Raw genomic sequence first — 23241 nt, forward strand, 5'->3', positions numbered from 1 at the left:
CTCCCGAGGCATGCTGGGAGCCTGGAGGACTAGTGAGGAGGAGTTGAGAGAACGGAGCGGACGCCATGGCGACCAACATCGAGCAGATTTTTAGGTCTTTCGTGGTCAGTAAATTCCGGGAAATTCAACAGGAACTATCAAGGTAAGCGCTCCTCAGACTCTTCTGCTCCCAAAGGACCGCTGGGACCCCACGGGGCCCTCCATGGAACCTTTCTTCGGAGACGCTGTCGTTGCTCGTCTCAGGCCCGGCTACAGCCCCGCCTGGGCCTGGGATCCATTTTCCGGCCCCCCCACCCCCATCCGCTCCCTCCCTTCCCGGCGAGGAACTTCGCCCTTTCCGAGGTAATCCCAGGCTCTCTTTTCTAGAACCGACTTAAGATGCTCAGCCTTCTGTCCTGTTTGGGCATCCCCTACCGTCTAGCTACTGTAGGCCTGCTTGTCCACCAGGGATGGGCCTAGTTCCTTCCTCAGCTCTGCCGCCGCGCTTCCCCTCCCCCTCTCCGCCTCCGCGGATTTCGCCGGCCGGTGTCTTTGACCGGAAAGGGGTCTAACGGCCGTTTCTTGAATAATCTTAAATACGCTTTATTATTGCAAGCTTCGGACCATTTGGGGGTCGGGATCCTTTGAGAAGATGATTTGGGTCCTAATGTCCTGTGGCTTCCACCAGGTAGCATTTTAAATAGTCTGGTAGATTAGAAATTTAAATTAAAGCAGTTCGAGTTAACGTTAGCTATTTTGACAGAATATTCGAGGCGAGGATGGAAGGAAACTTTGAATTACTAGTAATTACTAAATTTAGCAAGTGGAAAGTGGAGTTCGTGTACTGGTCTAAATATTCTTGCTCCCTCTGCCCCAATTGACATATTTGACCAACATGCTGTTTTTGTCATCGCTACTAGTTTACCCTTGGTTCCACACAATTTGAATGGGAAGAGACTTGCAAAGAAATAGTTGCTTACTCAGGAAGGAAAATCGCGTGGGTCATGTTATTTAGTGGTTGTCTTTTTGTATTTTTATTTTGTGTAACGTAAACATTTGTTCCCAGTTAAATGCATTGTTAGTTGTGTTTTAAAAGTTGAGAGCTAGAATCAGGCGTGAGGTGAATTTGAAAATTAGCCGGAAACTCAGTTGTAAACTTAACGCTCCAATTAACGTGAGGTTGTGGGGCAGTGATAGAGATTTGCTGGAATTCTTTGTGTATACCTTGTTTTTTAAGTGGGAAATATATCTGTTCATTGATTTAGTTGCTTTTTGAAATTTTGTTATTTTTAGGATGGTGAGAAACGACCTGAGCTAAGGGAATAGAATTTTCCTGGAAACTTTTTAATAGTTGCATGCAATAAGTAGTTGTGTTTGGTAATTGTAATGTCTTGTTTCTGTACTTTTCAAAAATTACGTTTTGTATTAGAAGTTTTATTGTCGTAGAAAGTTTAGAAAAAATAGAGAAACGAATTTTAAAACACATGGTTATTGATCTTTATGTTCTTTAACTTTTTTTTCTTGTCCATACAGATGCACGTGTTTTGTGAAATGTGATCATCTTGTTTTGTGTTTGTTTGGTTTTTTTTTTCACCTGTATATTGTGAACTTTTATCATGGTTTCAGTAGGCTTTGGAACATTTTTCCGGGCTCCACAGAATTCTGTTTATTGTAGGATTGTATTGATATTTAGGTGCCTTGAAATTTCCACCCTTTTTCAGTAGTTGAATGAACATCCGGATAGCTTTAAGATGATTACTTTCTTTATAGACTGTCTGGTTTTGTTTTGTTTTTTATACCGACTTTTCTGATTTTTAAATCCGTAGATTTTTTAGTAAGATAAGCACAGGGTAAGTGCTTAGGAAAAATGTAAAGAAAGTCCAGGAAGAAAGTCTAAAAAGAAAATTAGATAAAGCAGTTTATTACTAGAGGAGTAAAAAGCTTCTTTTCAAGTAACTTTATACAGTATCAGTGTCAAGATTATTTGCTATTTTAGTGAGCTGTAGTTTTTCTGTGTGTGTCATTTATTTTTTTGTGTATATTGGTTTGAGTGAAGTTTTTATATATAGATGGTTAGGAGTAAGAGCTCTGGTTTTGAATGCCAGCTTTACTGCTTAATAGATGTGTAACCTTCAGCTAGGTTTTTTTGTTGTTTTGTTTTCTTTGGGCCTCATTTTCCTCATTGAAAAATCAGAACAGTAGTGCTGATTTCAGAGTTTGTGGGGATAAATGAGTTTAGAAATGTAGAACCATGTGACCCTAATTAATAATTAATAAATGTTAATATTTATTGTATGATTCATTGTATTAGAAAACCAAATATTCTTTAATATCATGAAAAGCTACTGAATTTTTTTGTTAGTTAAAGCTTAAGTTACAGTAAGTCACACATGCTGTTGTGAAAATAGTTTTCTAAACAATTTTGTAAATTTGTACAAAATAATACAAGTGGCAAATGATAAAAATAAATGATATATTAAAATGTATCTTCTGTCAAGATTCTTCTGTTCCTATGAATTGAAAATATGTTAAGTGATTCATTCATTTACTCTTACTATAAATGAGTTGGTTTACATGATTTTTGGTAACTGGGTGAAAACTATATAAATGTATTTTTTCTTTTCAATATTATGGCATTTCAGTAACTGAAGAGTTTCAACCTGATCTGAAGCTACCAGTTATACTTTTGACTAAATGTCTGTGGCTAAATTTTTGTTACTTCATATTGCTGATGGTGATTGTGATCCATCCAGAGGTGTAGCTTTATTGTCACTATAGCATTTACCATAATGTTAGGTAATGTGTTTTTCTTCTTTGGTTTTGTTATTGTGATCTTAGTAATTTTTTTCCCCTGAGAGAAATATGCTGGTTGGGGAGTATTTAGTTTTTTGTTTTTTTTTAAAAGAGCTTGGAAACCTGTTTTAAAGATTTTTTTTAACTTTAACACTTCTGAAAACTTTAAGAAATTGTATGAAAATAAAAATGTGCCAACTGTTAAGTAGTGTTAAGGAAGCACTGTTGATGGGGAAAAGGGGAATATCATTCAAAATTAAATACAAAATGGTGAAATGTATGAATAATATGAGGTTTTTTTAAATAAATTGTTACAAATATTTATATGTCATGATAGAATTATTAACGAATTTTGATAACTTTTCTTGTCAAGTGGAAGGAGTGAAGGACAGCTCAATGGTGAAACAAACACACCTATTGAAGGAAACCAGGCAGGTGATGCAGCTGCCTCTGCCAGGAACCTACCAAATGAAGACATAGTTCAGAAGATAGAGGAAGTACTTTCTGGGGTCTTAGATACAGAATTACGATATAAGCCAGGTAAGTTGAAGATAATTACCTGTCTTGAAAGCTAAATTTTTAAAAATAGTTAATAGTTAAATAATAGTATTTCTGATTGCACGGTATTTAAGATGTTCATTAGATCTAAAGTGTCAGTAAGTTGAATTTTTAATTTAACTGATTTACTGAAGACTTGTTTTTGTTTATGTCCATTTTTTGAAAATACAATTGCAGTTGTTTGCTTTACTGGTGGAATGTAACTGTATTAGATTTGTAGTGCCTCAGTGCCAGGATTTTGAATATGGATTTTCATTGAAAAATTGTGTAAGTGTCAAGTTTTGGAAGGTACAGGAGTCTGGACCAAATTGTAATGATTTTAAAACCCTGGAAAGTTTAATGTAAAACTCAAGGTTAGAGATTACTTTGTTTTTGCATCTACTTTTAAAGGTATAATAAATGGGGAGGAAGCATTGCTGGATATTGAGCATGTGGGGAACTGATTAAATAATTGGTGCTTAGAAATGTCTTATCATCAACCATCAACATTTTATGGATTTTTTTTTTTTTAATACGGAGTATGGCTTAAAAAAAATAGTATAGACTGGCCATGCTTAGATTCATGACTTGAGCAACTTTTGTTGAAGTATAATGTAGATTTGGTACATAAAATAAACAATTAGTAGAAAATGATTAGTTTTGTTTTGAAACAGATCTTGTCTTGTGTTAATTCACTTTTTCCATAATCTTGATGACCTGGATTTCTGATCTTTTTCTGAGATCACTAAGGTTTATCAGATTTTATACTGGCATTAGAATAAATCTCATCTAGTAATAAAGTGTACACCATATTTTGGTTTAGATATGCAGAAATGTTCTTAACCTCTTAAGGGTTGTAAATTAACTTCTTAGTAACTTTAGAAGAGAAGGGAAGAGGTGTTACTTTTCTTAGAATACAGCATGAGTGATTTAGGTTCCATGTTTTGTGTTTGTTGCTCAGACCTTTGCCATCTTTATAAAAGCGTTCCCTAGCACTGAGCGACTTCACTTTCACTTTTCACTTTCATGCATTGGAGAAGGAAATGGCAACCCACTCCAGTGTTCTTGCCTGGAGAATCCCAGGGACGGGGGAGCCTGGTGGGCTGCTGTCTGTGGGGTCGCACAGAGTCGGACACGACTGAAGCGATTTAGCAGCAGCAGCAGCAGCATTTGCTGAGAGTTTACTTGATGCCACGCGTTATTCAGTGTACTTTGCATGTTTTAACTCAGTTTGTCCTCTGCCTCTGAAAGACAGTGTCAGCAATTGAGTGGTGCATTGATTCAGTATGCAAAAGCAGACAGTCTGTTCTAAAGCCAGTGCCACATTGCTTCTTGAATGAGTAAATAGGAGTTATGAAATAGTCACAAAAATTATTCAGTATATGTATTTTTAGGAATTCTGATAGTTAATAATATGAAAGATGTTTATATGTAAGTGTAGTTTAAAAGTTGTATATTGAGAGCTGGAGAAAATAATTGTTTTAGATGAACTTAGGAAAAATACATTTTAATGTAATTCTAAGAACTTTTATAATAAATTAAGAACTTATTTTTAACCCTGGCTTTAGTTGTAGAAGTGTTGCAAAGGTGCCAGTCTTCATATAGCTGGTTTATGGAAAATTATTTAACAGGAAATGTCTTATGGTATCTTTAACATGGAATGTAAGGTATTGTTTCTATGATTTATCTAAATCTATCTTGGGGAATATTTGACATAATTAATTTTCTTTAATTTTAGACTTGAAGGAGGCATCCAGAAAAAGTAGATGTGTGTCTGTCCAAACAGATCCTACTGATGAAATTCCTACCAAAAAGTCGAAGAAGCATAAAAAGCACAAAAATAAAAAGAAGAAAAAGAAGAAAGAAAAGGAGAAAAAGTATAAAAGACAGTCAGAAGAATCCGAGTCAAAGCCGAAATCACATCATGATGGGAACATAGAGTCGGATTCCTTTTTGAAGTTTGATTCTGAACCTTCAGAGATGGCACTGGAGCATTCTGTAAGAGCATTTGGCCTGTATGATACCAGTGAATCTCCTGCAGTTGTGCTTGAACCTCCTGTAGTTTCGATGGAGGTCTCAGAGCCACACATCTTAGAAACTTTGACGCCAGCTACAAAACATACAGAACTGTCAGTTGCATCTACGTCAGTAGTCTCAATGCCGTCAGAGCAGTCTGTGGCAGTAATGCTGGAACCATCCACAACAAAGATTCTGGATTCCTTTGCAACAGCACCAGTGCCTACAACAACAGTAGTGCTAAAGTCATCTGAGCCAGTGGTAACAGTGTCAGTGGAGTGTCAGATGAAATCTGTGCAGAAATCTTTGGAGAGCACACCTCCAGAGCCATCAAAGATCATGTTGCTAGAGCCTCCAGTAGCAAAAGTGCTAGAGCTATCAGAAACTCTTGTGTCATCAGAGACACCTACTGAGGTGCACCCTGAGCCAAGCACGTCAACAGCAATGGATTTTCCAGAGTCGTCAGCAATTGAAGTGCTAAGATTGCCAGAGCAGCCTGTAGAAGGACCGTCAGAGACTGCAGATTCATCCATGACACGACCGCAGGAGATGCTGGAGCTGCCCAAGACCACAGCGTTGGAGCTGCAGGAGTCGTCGGTGGCCTCAGTGATGGAGTTGCCGGGGCCACCTGCGACCTCCATGCTGGAGTTGCAGGGGCCCCCTGTGACTCCAGTGCTGGAGTTACCTGGGCCCTCTGCTACCCCGGCGCCAGAGTTGCCAGGGCCCCTTTCTACCCCAGTGCCTGAGTTGCTAGGGCCCCCTGCGACAGCAGTGCCCGAGTTGGCGGGGCCCTCTGTGACATCAGTGCCACAGTTGTCACAGGAATTGTCAGGGCTTCCAGCACCATCCATGGGGTTGGAGCCACCACAGGAGGTACCAGAGCCACCTGTGATGGCACAGGAGTTGCCAGGGCTGCCTGCAGTGACAACAGCAGTAGAGTTGCCAGGGCAGCCTGTGGTAACAGTAGCAATGGAGTTGACCGAACAACCTGTGACGACGACAGAATTGGAGCAGCCTGTGGGGATGACAGCGGTGGAACATCCTGGGCAGCCTGAGGTGACAACGGCAACAGGGTTGCTGGGGCAGCCTGAGGCGGCAATGGTGCTGGAGTTGCCGGGACAGCCGGTGGCAACGACAGCGCTGGAGTTGTCAGGGCAGCCTTCGGTGACTGGGGTGCCAGAGTTGCCAGGGCTGCCTTCGGCAACTAGGGCGCTGGAGTTGTCGGGGCAACCTGTGGCAACTGGGGCACTGGAGTTGCCTGGGCAGCTCATGGCAGCTGGGGCACTGGAGTTCTCGGGGCAGTCTGGGGCAGCTGGAGCACTGGAGCTTCTGGGGCAGCCTTTGGCAACAGGGGTGCTGGAGTTGCCAGGGCAACCTGGGGCGCCAGAGTTGCCTGGGCAGCCTGTGGCAACTGTGGCGCTGGAGATCTCTGTTCAGTCTGTGGTGACAACGGAGCTGTCAACGATGACCGTGTCGCAGTCCCTGGAGGTGCCCTCGACGACAGCGCTGGAATCGTATAATACGGTAGCACAGGAGCTGCCTACTACATTAGTGGGGGAGACTTCTGTAACAGTAGGAGTGGATCCCTTGATGGCCCAAGAATCCCATATGTTAGCTTCTAACACCATGGAGACCCATATGTTAGCATCCAACACCATGGACTCCCAAATGCTAGCGTCCAACACCATGGACTCTCAAATGCTAGCATCCAACACTATGGACTCCCAGATGTTAGCCTCTAGCACCATGGACTCCCAGATGTTAGCAACCAGCTCCATGGACTCCCAGATGTTAGCAACCAGCTCCATGGACTCTCAGATGTTAGCAACCAGCTCCATGGACTCTCAGATGCTAGCAACCAGCTCCATGGACTCCCAGATGTTAGCAACCAGCTCCATGGACTCCCAGATGTTAGCAACCAGCTCCATGGACTCCCAGATGTTAGCAACCAGCTCCATGGACTCCCAGATGTTAGCAACCAGCTCCATGGACTCCCAGATGTTAGCAACCAGCACCATGGACTCCCAGATGTTAGCCACTAGCTCTATGGACTCCCAGATGTTAGCATCTGGCACTATGGACTCTCAGATGTTAGCTTCTGGCTCCATGGATGCTCAGATGTTAGCGTCTGGTACCATGGATGCCCAGATGTTAGCATCTAGTACCCAAGATTCTGCTATGTTGGGTTCAAAATCTCCTGATCCCTACAGGTTAGCTCAGGATCCTTACAGGTTAGCTCAGGATCCGTATAGGTTAGGTCATGACCCTTACAGGCTAGGTCATGATGCCTACAGGTTAGGGCAGGACCCCTATAGATTAGGCCATGATCCCTACAGACTAACTCCTGATCCCTATAGGATGTCACCTAGACCCTATAGGATAGCACCCAGGTCCTATAGAATAGCTCCCAGGCCATATAGGTTAGCACCTAGACCCCTGATGTTAGCATCTAGACGTTCTATGATGATGTCCTATGCTGCAGAACGTTCCATGATGTCATCTTACGAACGCTCTATGATGTCTTATGAGCGGTCTATGATGTCCCCTATGGCTGAGCGTTCTATGATGTCCGCCTACGAGCGCTCTATGATGTCAGCCTATGAGCGCTCTATGATGTCCCCTATGGCTGAGCGCTCTATGATGTCAGCTTATGAACGCTCTATGATGTCAGCCTACGAGCGCTCCATGATGTCCCCAATGGCTGACCGATCTATGATGTCCATGGGTGCTGACCGGTCTATGATGTCATCGTACTCTGCTGCTGACCGGTCTATGATGTCATCGTACTCTGCAGCTGACCGATCTATGATGTCATCTTATACTGCTGATCGTTCAATGATGTCTATGGCAGCTGATTCTTACACCGATTCTTATACTGATACATACACGGAGGCATATATGGTGCCACCTTTGCCTCCTGAAGAGCCTCCAACAATGCCACCATTGCCACCTGAAGAGCCACCAATGACACCACCATTGCCTCCTGAGGAACCACCAGAGGGTCCAGTGTTAGCCGCTGAGCAGTCAGCATTAACAGCTGAAAATACATGGTCTGCTGAGGTGCCAGCATTACCTCCTGAAGAGTCTGTATCGCTGCCTGAACCTCCTGTGAGTCAAAGTGAGATTGCGGAGCCTTTGGCAGTGACTGCTAATTATTCAGTGTCAGCATCGGAGCCTTCAGTGTTAGCATCAGAGGCTGACGTGACTGTTCCAGAACCACAGCTAGAGCCAGAGTCTTCAGTTATGTCAACACCTGTAGAGTCTGCTGCTGGAGCAGAAGAGCATGAAATGGTTGCAGAGAGACCAGTGACTTACATGGTGTCTGAAACTCCCACAACATCAGCTGAAGCAACTGTGTTAACATCAGAGCCTTCTGTTATGTCAGAGACAGCAGAAACTTATGATTCCATGAGGGCTTCAGGACAGACTGCCTCAGAGGTATCTATGTCTCTGCTGGAGCCAGCAGTACCTATTGCAGAGCCATCACAGAGCACTGTAGATCTGCCAGCCATGGCTGTTCCAGAGCACCCAGCTGGGATTGTTTCAGAGACATCAACCGTGGCTGTCCCAGAGCCACAGGCTGAGGCTGTCCTAGACCCTCCAGCTGCAGCTGTCCAGGACCCTCCAGCTGTGGCTGTCCTGGACCCACCAGCTGAGGCTGTACCAGAGCCCCTGGCCTTGTCTGAGCCAGAGCATGTTACTGTTGCTATGCCAGTTGTCTCTACCCTGGAGCCTACTGTGCCTATTCTGGAACCAGTGGTGTCCATCCTTCAACCTAATGTGATTGTTTCAGAACCATCTAGTTGTGTCCAAGAGTCCACTGTGACAATTTCAGAGCCTCCTGTCACTGTCTCAGAGCAAACTCAAGTAATACCAGCTGAGACAGTTGTAGAGTCTACAGCAGTAATATTAGAATCTAGTGTTACAAAAGGAATGAATTTACTATCTGGTGATCAAAGTATTGCTTCAGAGATTGGCCTGCAGGAGATAGCCATGCATTCAGAGGAAGAGCCACGTGCTGAAGGACTCCTGAAGAGTGGCTCTAATGAAACTGAAAATTGTATAAGTACAGACCTTAACATAAATAATCACTTAATTGCTCAAGAGATGGAATGTAGCACAGTGTCTGCTGCCAGCACTGGTGCTATTGGTGAAATTGGTGAAGAGGCAGTTTTGCCTACCAGTGAGACTAAACAATGCACAGTATTGGATACCTGTCCTAGTGTTAGTGAAACTGAGCTAGGAGGAACTCTGTCTTCTGTTGGTCCCGTTGTCCTTGAATCTGAAGCAGTGGGAACTGGTAAGGATCTTGAATTTGGCACAGCATCTGCGCTCAGTTCAGTTAGTAAATATGATGGTGAAGTATCTTTAACTACTCAAGATACTGAACATGACATGGTAATTTCCACCAGTCCCAGTGGTGGCAGTGAAGCTGACATAGAGGGACCTTTGCCTGCTAAAGACATTCATCCTGATTTATCTAATAATTTTATCAACAAGGATGCAGAAGGATCATTACCTGTACAGGAGAGTGACCAGATGTTAGCAGCTGCTATCAGTCCTAAGGAAAGTAGTGGAGAAGATAAAGAAGTATCTCTCACTACTAAAGAGATATTGTCTGATTCAGGATTTCCTGCCAGCATTGATGATATTAATGAAGCTGATTTAGTGAGACCATTACTTCCTAAAGACATGGAACGTCTTACAAACCTTAGAGCTGGTATTGAAGGACCTTTACTTCCGAGTGAGGTGGAACGGGATAAATCTGCTGCCAGTCCAGTTGTAATTAGTATACCAGAAAGAGCTTCAGAGTCGTCTTCAGAGGAAAAAGATGATTATGAAATTTTTGTAAAGGTTAAGGACACACATGAAAAAAGCAAGAAAAATAAGAACCGTGACAAAGGCGAGAAAGAGAAGAAAAGAGACTCTTCATTAAGGTCGAGAAGTAAACGTTCCAAGTCTTCTGAACACAAATCTCGAAAACGCACCAGTGAATCTCGTTCTAGGGCAAGGAAGAGATCATCTAAGTCCAAGTCTCATCGCTCTCAAACACGTTCGCGGTCACGGTCAAGACGCAGGAGGAGGAGCAGCAGGTCAAGATCAAAGTCCAGGGGAAGGCGATCTGTATCAAAAGAGAAGCGCAAAAGATCTCCAAAGCACAGATCCAAGTCCAGGGAAAGAAAAAGAAAAAGATCAAGCTCCAGGGATAACCGGAAAACAGGTAGAGCTCGAAGTCGCACCCCAAGTCGTCGGAGCCGGAGTCATACTCCGAGTCGTAGGAGAAGATCCAGATCCGGGGGGAGAAGGAGCTTTAGCATTTCCCCTAGCCGACGGAGCCGCACCCCAAGCCGAAGGAGCCGCACCCCAAGCCGAAGGAGCCGCACCCCAAGCCGACGGAGCCGCACCCCTAGCAGACGGAGCCGGACCCCGAGTCGACGGAGCCGGACCCCGAGCCGTCGGAGAAGATCAAGATCTGTGGTAAGAAGACGAAGCTTCAGTATATCACCAGTCAGATTACGGCGATCACGAACACCCTTGAGAAGAAGGTTTAGCAGGTCTCCAATCCGTCGCAAACGATCCAGGTCTTCAGAAAGAGGCAGATCACCTAAACGTCTCACAGATTTGAGTGAGTCATTTAAATATTTAATGGTATTAAAGAATGATTTGAATCTGAATTTTTTTCTGTGAGTTTAATGACATATTGGGGATTATTGGTTTTTGAGGATAAATATTTCTATCTTTAAGTTTTTGTAATTAGCTTCTGTTTAGAAAATGTGGGAGTAAGTATTTTTATAATTAGCTTTAAAAGATTAGCTTTGGAGTATATTAGAACCAAAGTATTTCCATACTTTAATGTTTTCTTTCTGCTTGAACTATATACCATAACTAAAAATGGCAAGTAGAAGTTCAATTAGGTGTTGTTACTGTAATTATTCCAACATAGGTTCTTGCAAATAAGCCTGAAATCAGACATTTCTTTTTTAAATAGTTACATGTCTTAAAATGGCATATAGAACTGTTAAATGTTTGTGAGGATAATTCTAATTGGTATAATGGGTAATGTAAGTGAGTAGGGAATTTTGCATGTGGGGAGTTAATGATTTCAGTCTGTCTTTTACAAAATGAAGTGTTCTAATATCTCCTGCTTTTTTAAGTGAGCAGAGGTGACTAAAATTTGATGGATAATGTATGACTACTGTTAATGGATAATTTGTCATTATCCCAGTAGATTGGACATTTCCAGGTCAGACTAGTCTAAAGAAAAAGTCCTAGACAGAACCTTAGGGGAGAATGATTCAGTTTAACAGATGGTTTTTGAGTGCTTTTTTTATTAAAAAACATAAAGATTACCAGCTAGTACAAGAGACACAGATAAAATGCATGTATGTCTGTTTTACCAAGTAGTGAAACTGCCTAAGAGCAGAATGTGATGATTGCTGTAAATACTGGTACAGATTAGGTACTTCGGGAGCACAATGGAGAGGAATGTTAAATTCTGACTTAAGACTTGTTACTTTGAAATGGTGGCAGTTTTGAAATTGGGCTCAAAGAGTGATTTAGAATGTTATTAAGAGATTTAGAAGGAGAGTAATTTAAGGGGCACCATAGTTTTGGAAAATAAAGTAGGCTTTGGCAGGTGTGGGAGTTAGCATGTATAGCAGGGTGATTATTGTAGTTGTATAGTTTAGCTATTTTGTATAGTGTTTGAGTGGGAAGCTAAATACGGACTTAATTCACTTTTAAATATGGGGCATTTTCTTTATTTCTTTAAATCTTTGAGCCAAAGAATGATTTCATCACAGCTGTAAGTTTGGGCAGAAAATTGATGCCTTTAATTTTTTTAGCATGTAAAACATTAGATAATATAAAATGTATAGCCTTTCAGGAAAACTGCTTTTTGTATTTTTCCTCTTGCAGATAAGGCTCAGTTACTTGAAATAGCCAAAGCTAATGCAGCTGCCATGTGTGCTAAGGCTGGTGTTCCTTTACCACCAAACCTAAAGCCTGCACCCCCACCTACAATAGAAGAGAAAGTTGCTAAAAAGTCAGGAGGAGCTACTATAGAAGAACTAACTGAGGTAAGCTAGACAGAATTTGTTTTCATTCTTAAATGGATTACTCCAGTGATGTTGACTCTGGAGCGTGCCAAAAACCTGAATTGTGGGCTGAACTGATAATGGCTGGCACCGAGTGGCCAAAACCCGAAATACAGACGTGGCAGCGGCAGAAGCTCTGTTTAGCAGGCCATTATCCGGGATGGCTAAGCTCCGCTAGCTAAGTTACTTCCCATTACTTTTGCTTTCCAGTTTTAGAAGCCAAACTGACTGAGGAGTGGGACGGTTCGTTTGAATGGAGGAGGTGTTGAGTGAGCAACACGCAGAAGCTCGCCTACAGTTTCGTTTCCATTCACGACGCGTTCACTGATCGCCACGAGTGTACTGCATATACGCAAAGACACAGACAATCTTCAGAAATGATCTTTTGCCACCGGAGCTTGGAAATTAATGAGAATAGCTGGCCATTGCCTGAAAGGAACTTCTTTCGCATCAACATTTCGGGTTTTGGCTGTTTGGTACCAGCCATTGGTGATAATGGCCGGCCATTATCAGTTCTTCCTGCGGTTCGGGTTTTGGCAGTAACATATATATTTTAAACACAATTATTTTTGTTTTTAAGAATTTGATCTTTTCAATTGAGGCTTTTTTTTTGTCTTATGGCTTTGTTTTATTAAAATTTGTTTGGTTTTTTTTTTTTTTTTTTTTTTTTGGAGGACGCTGAAATATTGCTGCTAGGATCCAGAAATACCACACTGTTTCAGATATTGAAACTTGTTATTGGCTAGCCTTATGCCAGCCTGCCACTGTCAATATATTCTGTTCCCCTTGGTTACTAGCTTGGTATACTCTGTGTTTTTGGCTAAATGAGCTTTTTATCTGATTAAAATATTTTCAATTGATAAGGGATATGATAAATTCTACTGCTTGTATAGAGACAAGTCCACCCAAATTTACTCTGACCTTTTTATAAAGCCAGGTAATGGGAGTCTGTTCCTTTGCTTCTCAAGGAGGAATTGACTTTGCTTTATGTGTCAGACCTCATCATTGCACCCTCTCCATCATGCCTTATATTCCATCCTTGAGTTCTGTTCCTTTAGACACTCAACCTATAAAACATTTATGGAAAGACATGCTATTATCTAGCCCAGTTGCAAGTGTTTCAAATTTTGTTTAGCCATACATTTGGGGATTGCATAGTTTCTTAATCTCTTTCCTTAGATTTATTACAATATGAATTACAACTTTTTTTTTTTATGTTTAAGGACCTAGTGAAGACTTCTATTGCTTGCTTATCAAATCCAAGCTCCTTATCCAAAACCTTATGAACACTTAGTGATTCCCTATATATTTTAGCCTCATCTTCAGCCCTCTTATCCCTTTTAATAAGTTTTTTCTCACCTCTTTACCACTACCTGACTATAGAGTGACTTTCTTTTCCTTTCCCTGCTAATCCTTTTTCTTAACTATGAAAATCTGGCTTAGAACTTTCAAGGAATATTCCTTGATTATCAGATTCTGCCTGATTCTGTTCTCTCTTAAGCTTTTGTTCTTTGAGCACTTATGTACTCAGTTTGTATTATATCAGTTTGCACTTGTTAAACTGTGTTGCTCTGTAAAAGCGTTCCTCAATTATCTCATGTGTATGTATTCCGTCTTTTGAACTAGATTGTAAGCTCCTTGAGAGCAGGGACCATGTCTTTTATTTTTTTGTATTCCCTGGACAGTGCCCAGTACAGTGCTCTGCACATAGTAGGTGCTCAATAAATGTTGTTAACTGACTGACCAGCTAGAGTGTGTTTAAATAAGTAGTGAGCTAAGTTACCCAGCTATAAATTTTATGTGGTTTTGAATTTAAGAAATTATGTGTTATTCTACATAAAGTGTAAGATTTATCTTTTGTTTGTTTTTACTTTTTAAGAAATGCAAACAGATTGCACAGAGTAAAGAAGATGATGATGTAATAGTGAATAAGCCGCATGTTTCGGATGAAGAGGAAGAAGAACCTCCTTTTTATCATCATCCCTTTAAACTCAGTGAACCCAAACCCATTTTTTTCAATCTGAATGTGAGTATTAATGTTTTTGAACTGGTAAAACAGCACAACTTGTAGAACTATTTAAGTAAAACTGAAATAATATTTAGTTTTGAATTTAGGTTAAATACTGTGAGAAATAGTCATTTTCCGATTATGTTGAAAATCTATTGAATTTTGAATTAAGAAAAACATTCTTGAATTAAGAAAAATATTATGTTTTTAGATTGCTGCAGCAAAGCCAACTCCACCAAAAAGCCAGGTAACATTAACAAAAGAATTCCCTGTATCATCTGGATCGCAACATCGGAAAAAAGAAGCAGATAGTGTTTATGGAGAGTGGGTCCCTGTAGAGAAAAACGGTGAAGAAAACAAAGATGATGATAATGTTTTCAGCAGCAATTTGCCCTCTGAGGTAAGTAAGAGGACTATTATGTATTTTTCTTTTTATATACCTGAACCTGCATTTTATTGTTATTTTATATCTGATTTGGATTCTGTTTCACTCTTCTTAGGGCCGGGTTAAACGGCAGGGCCGGGTTAGACGACAGATGAAACAACCCGCAGCTTCTCATTTGACAGTAACTCGATGCAATTCACTTTGTGGAACCAAGCCACAAAGTGAAAAGCATCGAATTGCAGAGAACAGTGTTATCACATCCCTACCCAACATTGGGCCCTCCTTGCACTTGTGGGAAGGTAGCCCAAGGTACAACTATTTAGCTTCCCGTTTTGCTTCAAGGCTCTATAGCTCTAGATTTTGGTGGTAGCAAATTTATTGGGTGGAGGGATTTGAGCAGAGAGAGGCAGATCCTCAGGTTCAACACAAGAACTGGATTGGAAAAGGTCCCTGTAGGCTGATGTGAGCATCTCAGATACATAGCCTGTTGCCCTTTAAATAATGGTTTCTTACTATATTTCTCTGGGTTGTTTGTCAGATAGCCTTTAATTTTAATCATTTTCCCCTTCTGTGTGCTACCTTGGCCTTTTTGAATTCTTGTGTTTAACCTAATGCTCAGCCTTGGTACTTCATTTCCCTTCTCCTTCCCCTTTTTGCTACTATTAAAAGTTGGAGAAGTGGAATTCACACCTTGAAATTTCCAGGAGGCTATAGTTGTATCTTGTCAAAATGACGCAGTAATAATGCCAAGTGTCAAAACAGCCCCATTAAAATGCCGCCTGATTAAATAATGTGCTGCTAAATATAGTGCACATGAAAACAGCGAGACTGTATATATATGTAAATATATATATATATATCTGTATCTTTGTATGTATCTCTGTATCTGTACCTTTGCTGTATCTTTTAATAAACAGTTTACTTTTATTTAACTTGTTGTGCAAAATCACGCTTGGGGGATCTGGGAGGGTGGAGACTTACTAGGGGGGTGGGAGTTTTAAATGATACAATAGACTAGTCATCACCTCTTGCCCTTGGTTTCCAAAACCCAGACATTTTGTCCAAGGACTAGACTAGATATCTGATGCCCGTACAGTGTAGGGATTCTTCCCCAGTTCCTATCCTTGCCATTTTGGGATATGTGGATCCAGAGAGACCTGTACTCTTCACCTACAGGTTCCCCTTATTGACCATATCATCATCATCCAATAAACACCTCTGATAATACAAATAAACAAATTCTGTTTATAAAGTTAAAAGTGAACAGAACCCAAATCAGAAACTTTGGTAGTATTTTTTTCCCCTGAGCTCTTCACAAGAGACATTGTTTTTTTTTGTTTTGTTTTTGACCTGTGGCATTTGGAAAAGAGCACAGTCTGTGCAGTGACACTGGACATAATTAGCCAGTGCAACTTACAGTCACTGTTGATACTTACATGAGGTTCAACAACTGAAGCAAGGTACGCCATCACCAGTGAAGGAGAGACCGCTTATTTGGACAATTTTTAGTGAAGCCAGTTGAGTAGTTCAGTTGCTGATTCGCAAATCAGGCTACTTACTGCACATCTCAAGAGGGAAAGGTTAACTGACATTTATAACTGACTTGAATCTAGTAATAGCTGAGTATAAACCATGGTAAGAGGGCTGAACTGACTGACTTAGAAATTCTAATACACATGCTTTTAGTAATTTCTTAAACATTAAGCATTTAACAGAGTTAGAAAAAAACGAGACATTTATGTGAAAAAAATTTTCCAACGTGGTAAAGCCCTATAAATATTGCATAATTCCAAAAGATTTTCCTGGGAAGATAAGTGACTATAACTATTTAACTTCAGTGGAACATGGGGAAGATGCTTAGTGAATCCTGGTGATTACGGTTCTTCTTGATTAAGAGTATATATAAATGTGTGCGTGTGTATATATATTACCGTATTTAGCCGTTTTCAGTCTTAACACTGAAACTGTGGTGCCTTACGTTGTCTGTCATCAATAGTGGTTGTCAAATTTGAATGAAAAGTTGGGGGAATTAACTCCAAAGACATCTGGGAGAGGGGAGTAGGTGGGTATTAAGATTTTATAAAATAAGTAAAAGGAGCCTTTTATTAAAGCAGGAGACAAAAGTTCCGTTCATGAAGCAGATTTCTCCTGTGGGGGATATTATATACAGCTATTGCTATCAGAACTCTAAGCTAGTTTCTTAGACAGTTAGACTAAAAAATATGTGTTAACTTTAATTTCAAGTAAAACAATCCCCAAATTTTATGAAGGGACAGCAGTTTGCTTTTGTTTTTAGGTCTGTGTACTTTTACCTAGAAGTAATATTGAACATCTAAAGGAAGTGTTCACTGTATGAAATGTTTAGTTCTAGTTATTTAGCTGTATCTTACAAATATATTAGTAAGATTAATGTTCTATATTCTAAATGTTTGTAGAATACTATTGGTGACATTTTATGGGAGCATTGAGTCTTGATTCCCTGTCAGGGGTTGAAATAAAGATTTTATATAGAAAAGAAAGTTATTTTTAAATGGTCAATATTTTAATTGAATAGTGCTTTGAATTTTTCTGTTATTTTTTCATTTTAATAAAATTGGAATTTGTGATTCTTTAGTTTTGAGCATAAAACATTCAGGCAAAGATCACAGATTTGATCTCAGCTTTGCTATATGATCCTTAATCCTACCAGTTGTGCACATGAGTGCTCTTTGACATAAGTGAGAGTGGATAGACGTGGATGGATCAACATAACTCTATATCTTATGGAAATACCAACTCATCACACTGTGGGCTCTGCTGCCATAGCATCGTCTTCCTACCCAGAAGCCAACCAGCATCATCCTCAGTAAAGAGTGACTGCAGAACCTTGATCATATTTGTGTGAATTTTGATTTATAAACAATGAAACCAAAAGTGTTGGAAAACATTTTAAAACTTGTCCTTTGGGGGCATTAATTCTCGGTAATAAAGATAGCAAAGCCTTACTGGGTAGAGGATATAAATGTAGTCTCGGGCATAAAGTTTCCCCATCATGTCCCCTAAAATTCCCTTATGGTTAGGAACTCTGTATTTTTGAGGTTTAAGAAAACTGAGTTCTTGTGGTAAAATGAAAATTTTAATTGAAAATGAAACACATAGGTCTTGGCAGTGCGAGAATATTACATACAGCTTTTTTATTCATTCATTCTTTAGAGTCTCCCAGGTTATTAATGTGGAATTTCTCTACCATTTAATGGTTTATCTAATCCTCCAATTACTGTAATTCATTTAAATGTAATAAAAATTACACTAGAGAATTTTATGTGAAATAATAAAAAGACTCATAAATGAGTTTTTAAAACCAAGCCACATAACTCCTGAGGCATTCTGTATTTAGTGTGGCTTTTGTTTATATAGTTGTCATTTACTTTGTATTTTATTAATTTTTGCTAAATATTTTAAATCATGTTTTGTATGCAGGCTAGGTGCTTTTTCTTTAACTCTCTTAAAAATTTCATTTTATATCATCTTTTAATTGGAGATACCTGCAATTTCTTATGTAGAAAGTAATTTGCCTTTTACAGGTACTATTTTTTCCTTACCTGAATGACCACCTTTTAATAATTCTCATTAGTTCTTTAATAGCCTTTCACTGACTTTTTAAGAATTATTTAAGATAATTGTTTTATTTATGTAAACAGTTGGGTTAACACAGGGGGAAGGTAAATTGACTTAGAAGGATTTTTAAAATAAGGAAGATGAAGATGCACAGGTAATAAGGTTGTGAAATGCATATTACAGTGTCAGTTATATTAGTGTGTTATTAGTCCTGACAACATTTTAGGTTACAGAAACAGTAATCTGTTGTGTTGCTGAAGTAGAGGGATGAAATAACTTGGACAGGTTTTTATAGATGTGTGAACTGGAATAATAATTCAGGATACTCTTTTTATGTGGATTTCACCTTTTAGAACAAGCCCTAGGGAGAAGGAAATAAAACATTTCCCCCCATCATGACGCCTAGAATATTACTACACATTACATGGAAGGTCTATTGTGTACTAGTGAAAATAAATTTGCTTTGTTGATGATAGCTTGATAATAGTGTTCTGCAGGGTTTAAGATAATTCCCGCCACCCCCCGACTTTTTAGCATTCTAAAACTTTTAGCATCATTTTGGTACCTTTCACACTTGACTGTTTTTGAGCAACATTAAGACTCAAACTCTGCTATGTATTATAGTCTGGTAGTAGTGGTATAGTTGTGTATGATTCTTAACGACCCAATGGACTGCACATTGCCAGGCTTCTCTGTCCGTGGAACTTCCCAGGCAAGAAGACAGCAGTGGGTTGCCATTTTCCTTCTCCAATAGTTATATGCTTTATGTATACACATACAAATCCTATGCAGTCCAATACAGCAGTCACTGAGCCACTGAGAAATCAGTTCTTTAATTGCACTAGGCACATTTCAAGTGCTCATTAGCTTTCACTGTAAAAGTTCTGTTGGACAGTGCTGTTCTAAAGGGTAGCTGTGATGTTTTATGAGTCTTTTAATACTGATTCAGAACTTTGGTCTAATCTTTGAATATTAATGTTTTGAGAATTATAGTTGGTTTTTTATTTCATATCCTGAGTTATCCTGGCAACTTGGATATATGCTTTTTGATATAAACTCTTGAGGATTCTTTAGAGATTAAGATAATCCTGATTGATCCTATTTTGGGTATGTTTCTTCACATTAAAAAGTATGAATATGAAATTAATAGTCAAATTACTATTTGTTAATAAAGTTTTGACACGAACTTACAGCTTACTTGATAAGCCTGTTGAAGAATAAATGAAGTTGTATTACCTTAGGAAAAAAACTAGTTGTAATTTTATCTAAATTTATATTAAATCTCAATGTTGTTATATTAAATAAATAACTATTTAAATAAATAAAAGTTCCTTTCAGAGTGAGATGTGAATTTAACATAAAATACTGAGATTTGAATGAACTTTCATCCTGAGGATAAATGATGAGGTATTTAGGTTACCTGCTTGCTTAATAAAGGTTAAAAGAGAAAAAAGTATGAAGATATAAAGTGTCTTCAGAAGGATGAAGTCACAGATAGGTATGTTAATTTGCTTTCAGTTGGGAAGAAGTAATTTTATTTTAGAAAAGTTGGAATTTTCAGAGCCATCTTAACTACATTTTTATGGCTAATTTACAGTTAGAAATTGTGGGATCAGAGCTTGGCTTGGTGGTGGGTAGGTACGTTTTCCGTAGTATCTCTGAATTTCAACTTTTTAGAATAAAACCCTTTATTTATACCTAAACACCCTAATGCTTAGATTTGTGGACGAGTATGAAACCCACAGTAATTCTGGCAAAGTTAAAGAATAGTATTTCACACATATTTAATGGGCCTCCAAAAATTACTTCATCATCTTACCTGACAGGTTTATGAAATACCTACATCTTACCTGACAGGTTTATGAAATATCTAAGGCCAAAAAATAATATGATTCTGATCTAAAGTAATCTGGATTCCCACTTAAAAAGTCACAGCAGGTGATCACAGTTGTAATAGAATTGAAAAGTAGACGTGCTGAGTTTTTTAGTGTTTCAGTCTGCCTTTACCTGTATATCCCCAGAAATGTTCCAGTTAGTGTGGATAATTTACTAAGTTAATTAAGAAATTAGGATCTTTTATTAATGAGATCTGTGAGCAGTCTGATTACAGAATGAATTCAGTTTAATTCTGCTTTCATTTAAAGATGGCAGATATATAGAAACCTGTACTTTTTGGTACCTTGTGGAAGAAAATTTTACTTATGCTAAAGGAATGATACTAGGTGACTCAGCAAGATAACTAAGAATAGTGAAGATAGGAAAAAGGAAGATTAGTAATCCTTATGCATGAGATAGAATTATTCTCTAATAGTCACTGACTCTTAATTATATAGGTCTTTAAAAGAAGTATTTCATATTTAACTATACAGTCAAATTACAGGTTGCCTTAGTTTCGCTTTTTAAAAAAACTTATGTTTATTTTAACTGACTTCCTCATATTTGACACGTACATGCAGTTGCTACTAGTTATTCTTTTTATATGAATTTAGGAAAATCCTCCCATGTCAGATAACCATTCTCCAAAAATGAATTTTCTTGGATGAGATACTAGAAAATATTAATGGGTTTAGTAGTGTTAGAGGAAAAACAAGTATTAAGAATTGGTGAGTTGACACAAGTCATCTTGAGCTCTTAATAATGTTAGAACTAAACAGCATCAAATACTTGATATTTTTTTTTCCTCCTATGGTTGAGCCTTCCACAAATTTGGTAAATAGGATATTTGGTCTAAAGATAATCCTTGAAGTTTTCCTGGATATTATGAAAAAGTTAAGTCGCATCTGCTTAGCATCAGCTTTTACAGGTAGAACCTGAGCACTCAAGAGGCGAACCTAAGGCATTTCAGACATACTTTAAGTGCTCCGGCCTGATACTTGTGCACCCCACAGAGACAGTCTTAACTCCCATCATCAGTGCACATACTAATGAATGGAAAACCATACATAATGAATATATTCTTTGAAGAAGCTGAGTTCTTTGTATCAGACTTGATGAACCACCACAAGTATGTGAAAACATGCAGACATCAGTAAAGGAACGGTCTTTGACATGGCAGTGGTTTTCTGCTTGCTTATTTAAGAACCTTGCTTATTGCCTCTGAGGGCTGTGCTGAGAAGCAGGATAAAATGAAAACTCCAATGATTATTTTGTTAGAGAAGGCGAGAGATTTTTAAGTTTTTCATGAAACTTTCTATGATTGTAGTTTGATGTAGTAGAAAAAAAGAAAGCAGTTGGATTTTGGATTGAGTTTATCTGCTGCCTGATACTTTGTAACTTACCTTAAACAATCCGTGTCTATTTTCCAACGTTATTTTACCTTTTAGAGTCTTCTCCCTGCTTTACAAAATTATATATATACACATTTTTATATATTTGTATATACAGAATTTTATATAAAACTGGTTTTTGACATGAAGCAACAAAAGATGTGAGCAGTTTTCATAATTTAGGGAGTCTTTGGTTATTTGAGATAATTATCTGTGTTTTCTTTCTTAGCCTGTGGACATCTCTACAGCAATGAGTGAACGGGCACTTGCTCAGAAAAGACTCAGCGAGAATGCATTTGACCTTGAAGCTATGAGCATGTTAAATCGTGCTCAGGAACGGGTATGTAGTGGTTTTAATGTCTAAATGATATTTCACTAACTAGAGGGTTGTGACATAAGTAAACTGTGGCATGCTGTTGACATGTAGGTCTTTGAAAATCATTTATCTAGCAAGCTTTGTTTAAGTGAAAGTGACTTGGGGCTTGATTATTCAGTAAATGTCATATACTACGGGGCAGGAACTATTTGAGAGAATAAAAATTGAAAAAATTACCTGCCCTCATAGAGTTTGTAATCAAATACATAAAAATATTAGCTAAGTACCCATAACAGCCTTGTGAGTTTGCATTTAGAAAGAGTGGCTAAGTGAGGCCCAAGGTCACAACATTAGTAGGGGAACTGGGATCCGAACCTAGACAGTCTGAATCCAGTCTGTGTTTTTAACAGTGGACAGCTGCTCCATACATCCTCTTTCTATGGTAAACATATGGAGACAGGAAGTACATGTTCAGACAAATAGAAAATACTGCCTGACAGTTGCAGGTGTTCAGTAAATATACTCTGAATGAACGACAACTAATCCTTTAACCATTACAGTGTTTGAATGACCGGTTTCCTATATTATGTTTTAAGCATGTATCTTGAATTGATTGATTTATAACACTTAAGAGAAAGTAATTAAAAATTGAGGCTATCAACATTTATTATGCATTTATGAGATATGTAAGGAGAGCAGGATCCTTTACCATGTGAACAATTTTCTGTATATATTCATGTATCTGTGTGATATTTTGAAGAATAAGTATCACAGCCATGCTTTTCAGTTGTTAGATATATATTTTAAATTTGTTATTATTAATGGGATCCACTGAACGGTTACTGAACTGCTTTGGAATGTTTAAGAAAACAGTTTTAAAGATACAGTAAATTCAGTATATATATTTTTTAAAGTTAAATATTAAAGTCTGTTATTTAGTCTTTGTGGGAGCCAAATAAACCATTTCATTTAGAGAATTAATACCAGTGGCATTTTAATGAGAGAAGTAATTTTACTTAATTGAGGCCTTTTTTCTTCAGATTGATGCCTGGGCTCAGCTGAACTCTATTCCCGGCCAGTTCACAGGAAGTACAGGAGTACAGGTTTTGACACAAGAACAGTTGGCCAATACTGGTGCCCAAGCCTGGATTAAAAAGGTACACAACATATGCACATATAAAAGTGTCCATGTACAAAGTTAAAAATTTTAAGAAAATGTTTTATTAAAAATGCATAAAGAAGCCAGT

The 23241-nt window shown here is 38.8% G+C and overlaps 1 protein-coding gene across 16 annotated transcripts in view; it reads left to right on the forward strand.

Annotated features, from left to right (window-relative positions):
- Positions 1–34: 34 nt before the first annotated feature.
- The window catches only part of SON (SON DNA and RNA binding protein), a 30968-nt gene continuing 7761 nt past the window's right edge, over positions 35–23241 (forward strand). For 8 of the 16 annotated variants that reach the window (XR_015168638.1, XR_015168646.1, XR_015168645.1 and 5 more), the window contains exons 1-8: positions 35–342; positions 3146–3312; positions 5048–10951; positions 12244–12404; positions 14302–14448; positions 14642–14830; positions 21908–22018; positions 23035–23151. Coding sequence is in view for 6 of the 16 variants with exons in the window: in XM_086413785.1 (XP_086269911.1) it covers positions 203–342; positions 3146–3312; positions 5048–10951; positions 12244–12404; positions 14302–14448; positions 14642–14830; positions 21908–22018; positions 23035–23151 (6936 nt within the window). In the remaining 10 variants the exon portion in view is untranslated. Of the gene's footprint in view, positions 343–3145; positions 3313–5047; positions 10952–12243; positions 12405–12632; positions 14449–14641; positions 14831–14930; positions 15748–21907; positions 22019–23034; positions 23152–23241 lie in introns of those variants that run through there. The other 8 variants (XR_015168622.1, XM_086413788.1, XM_086413777.1 and 5 more) reach the window with 5 other exon arrangements.

This window comes from Bos grunniens, chromosome 1 (assembly GCF_055505025.1).
Source record: "Bos grunniens cultivar Pamir isolate PY7600 chromosome 1, Bosgru_T2T1.0, whole genome shotgun sequence".
Classification (NCBI taxonomy): Eukaryota; Metazoa; Chordata; class Mammalia; order Artiodactyla; family Bovidae; genus Bos; species Bos grunniens.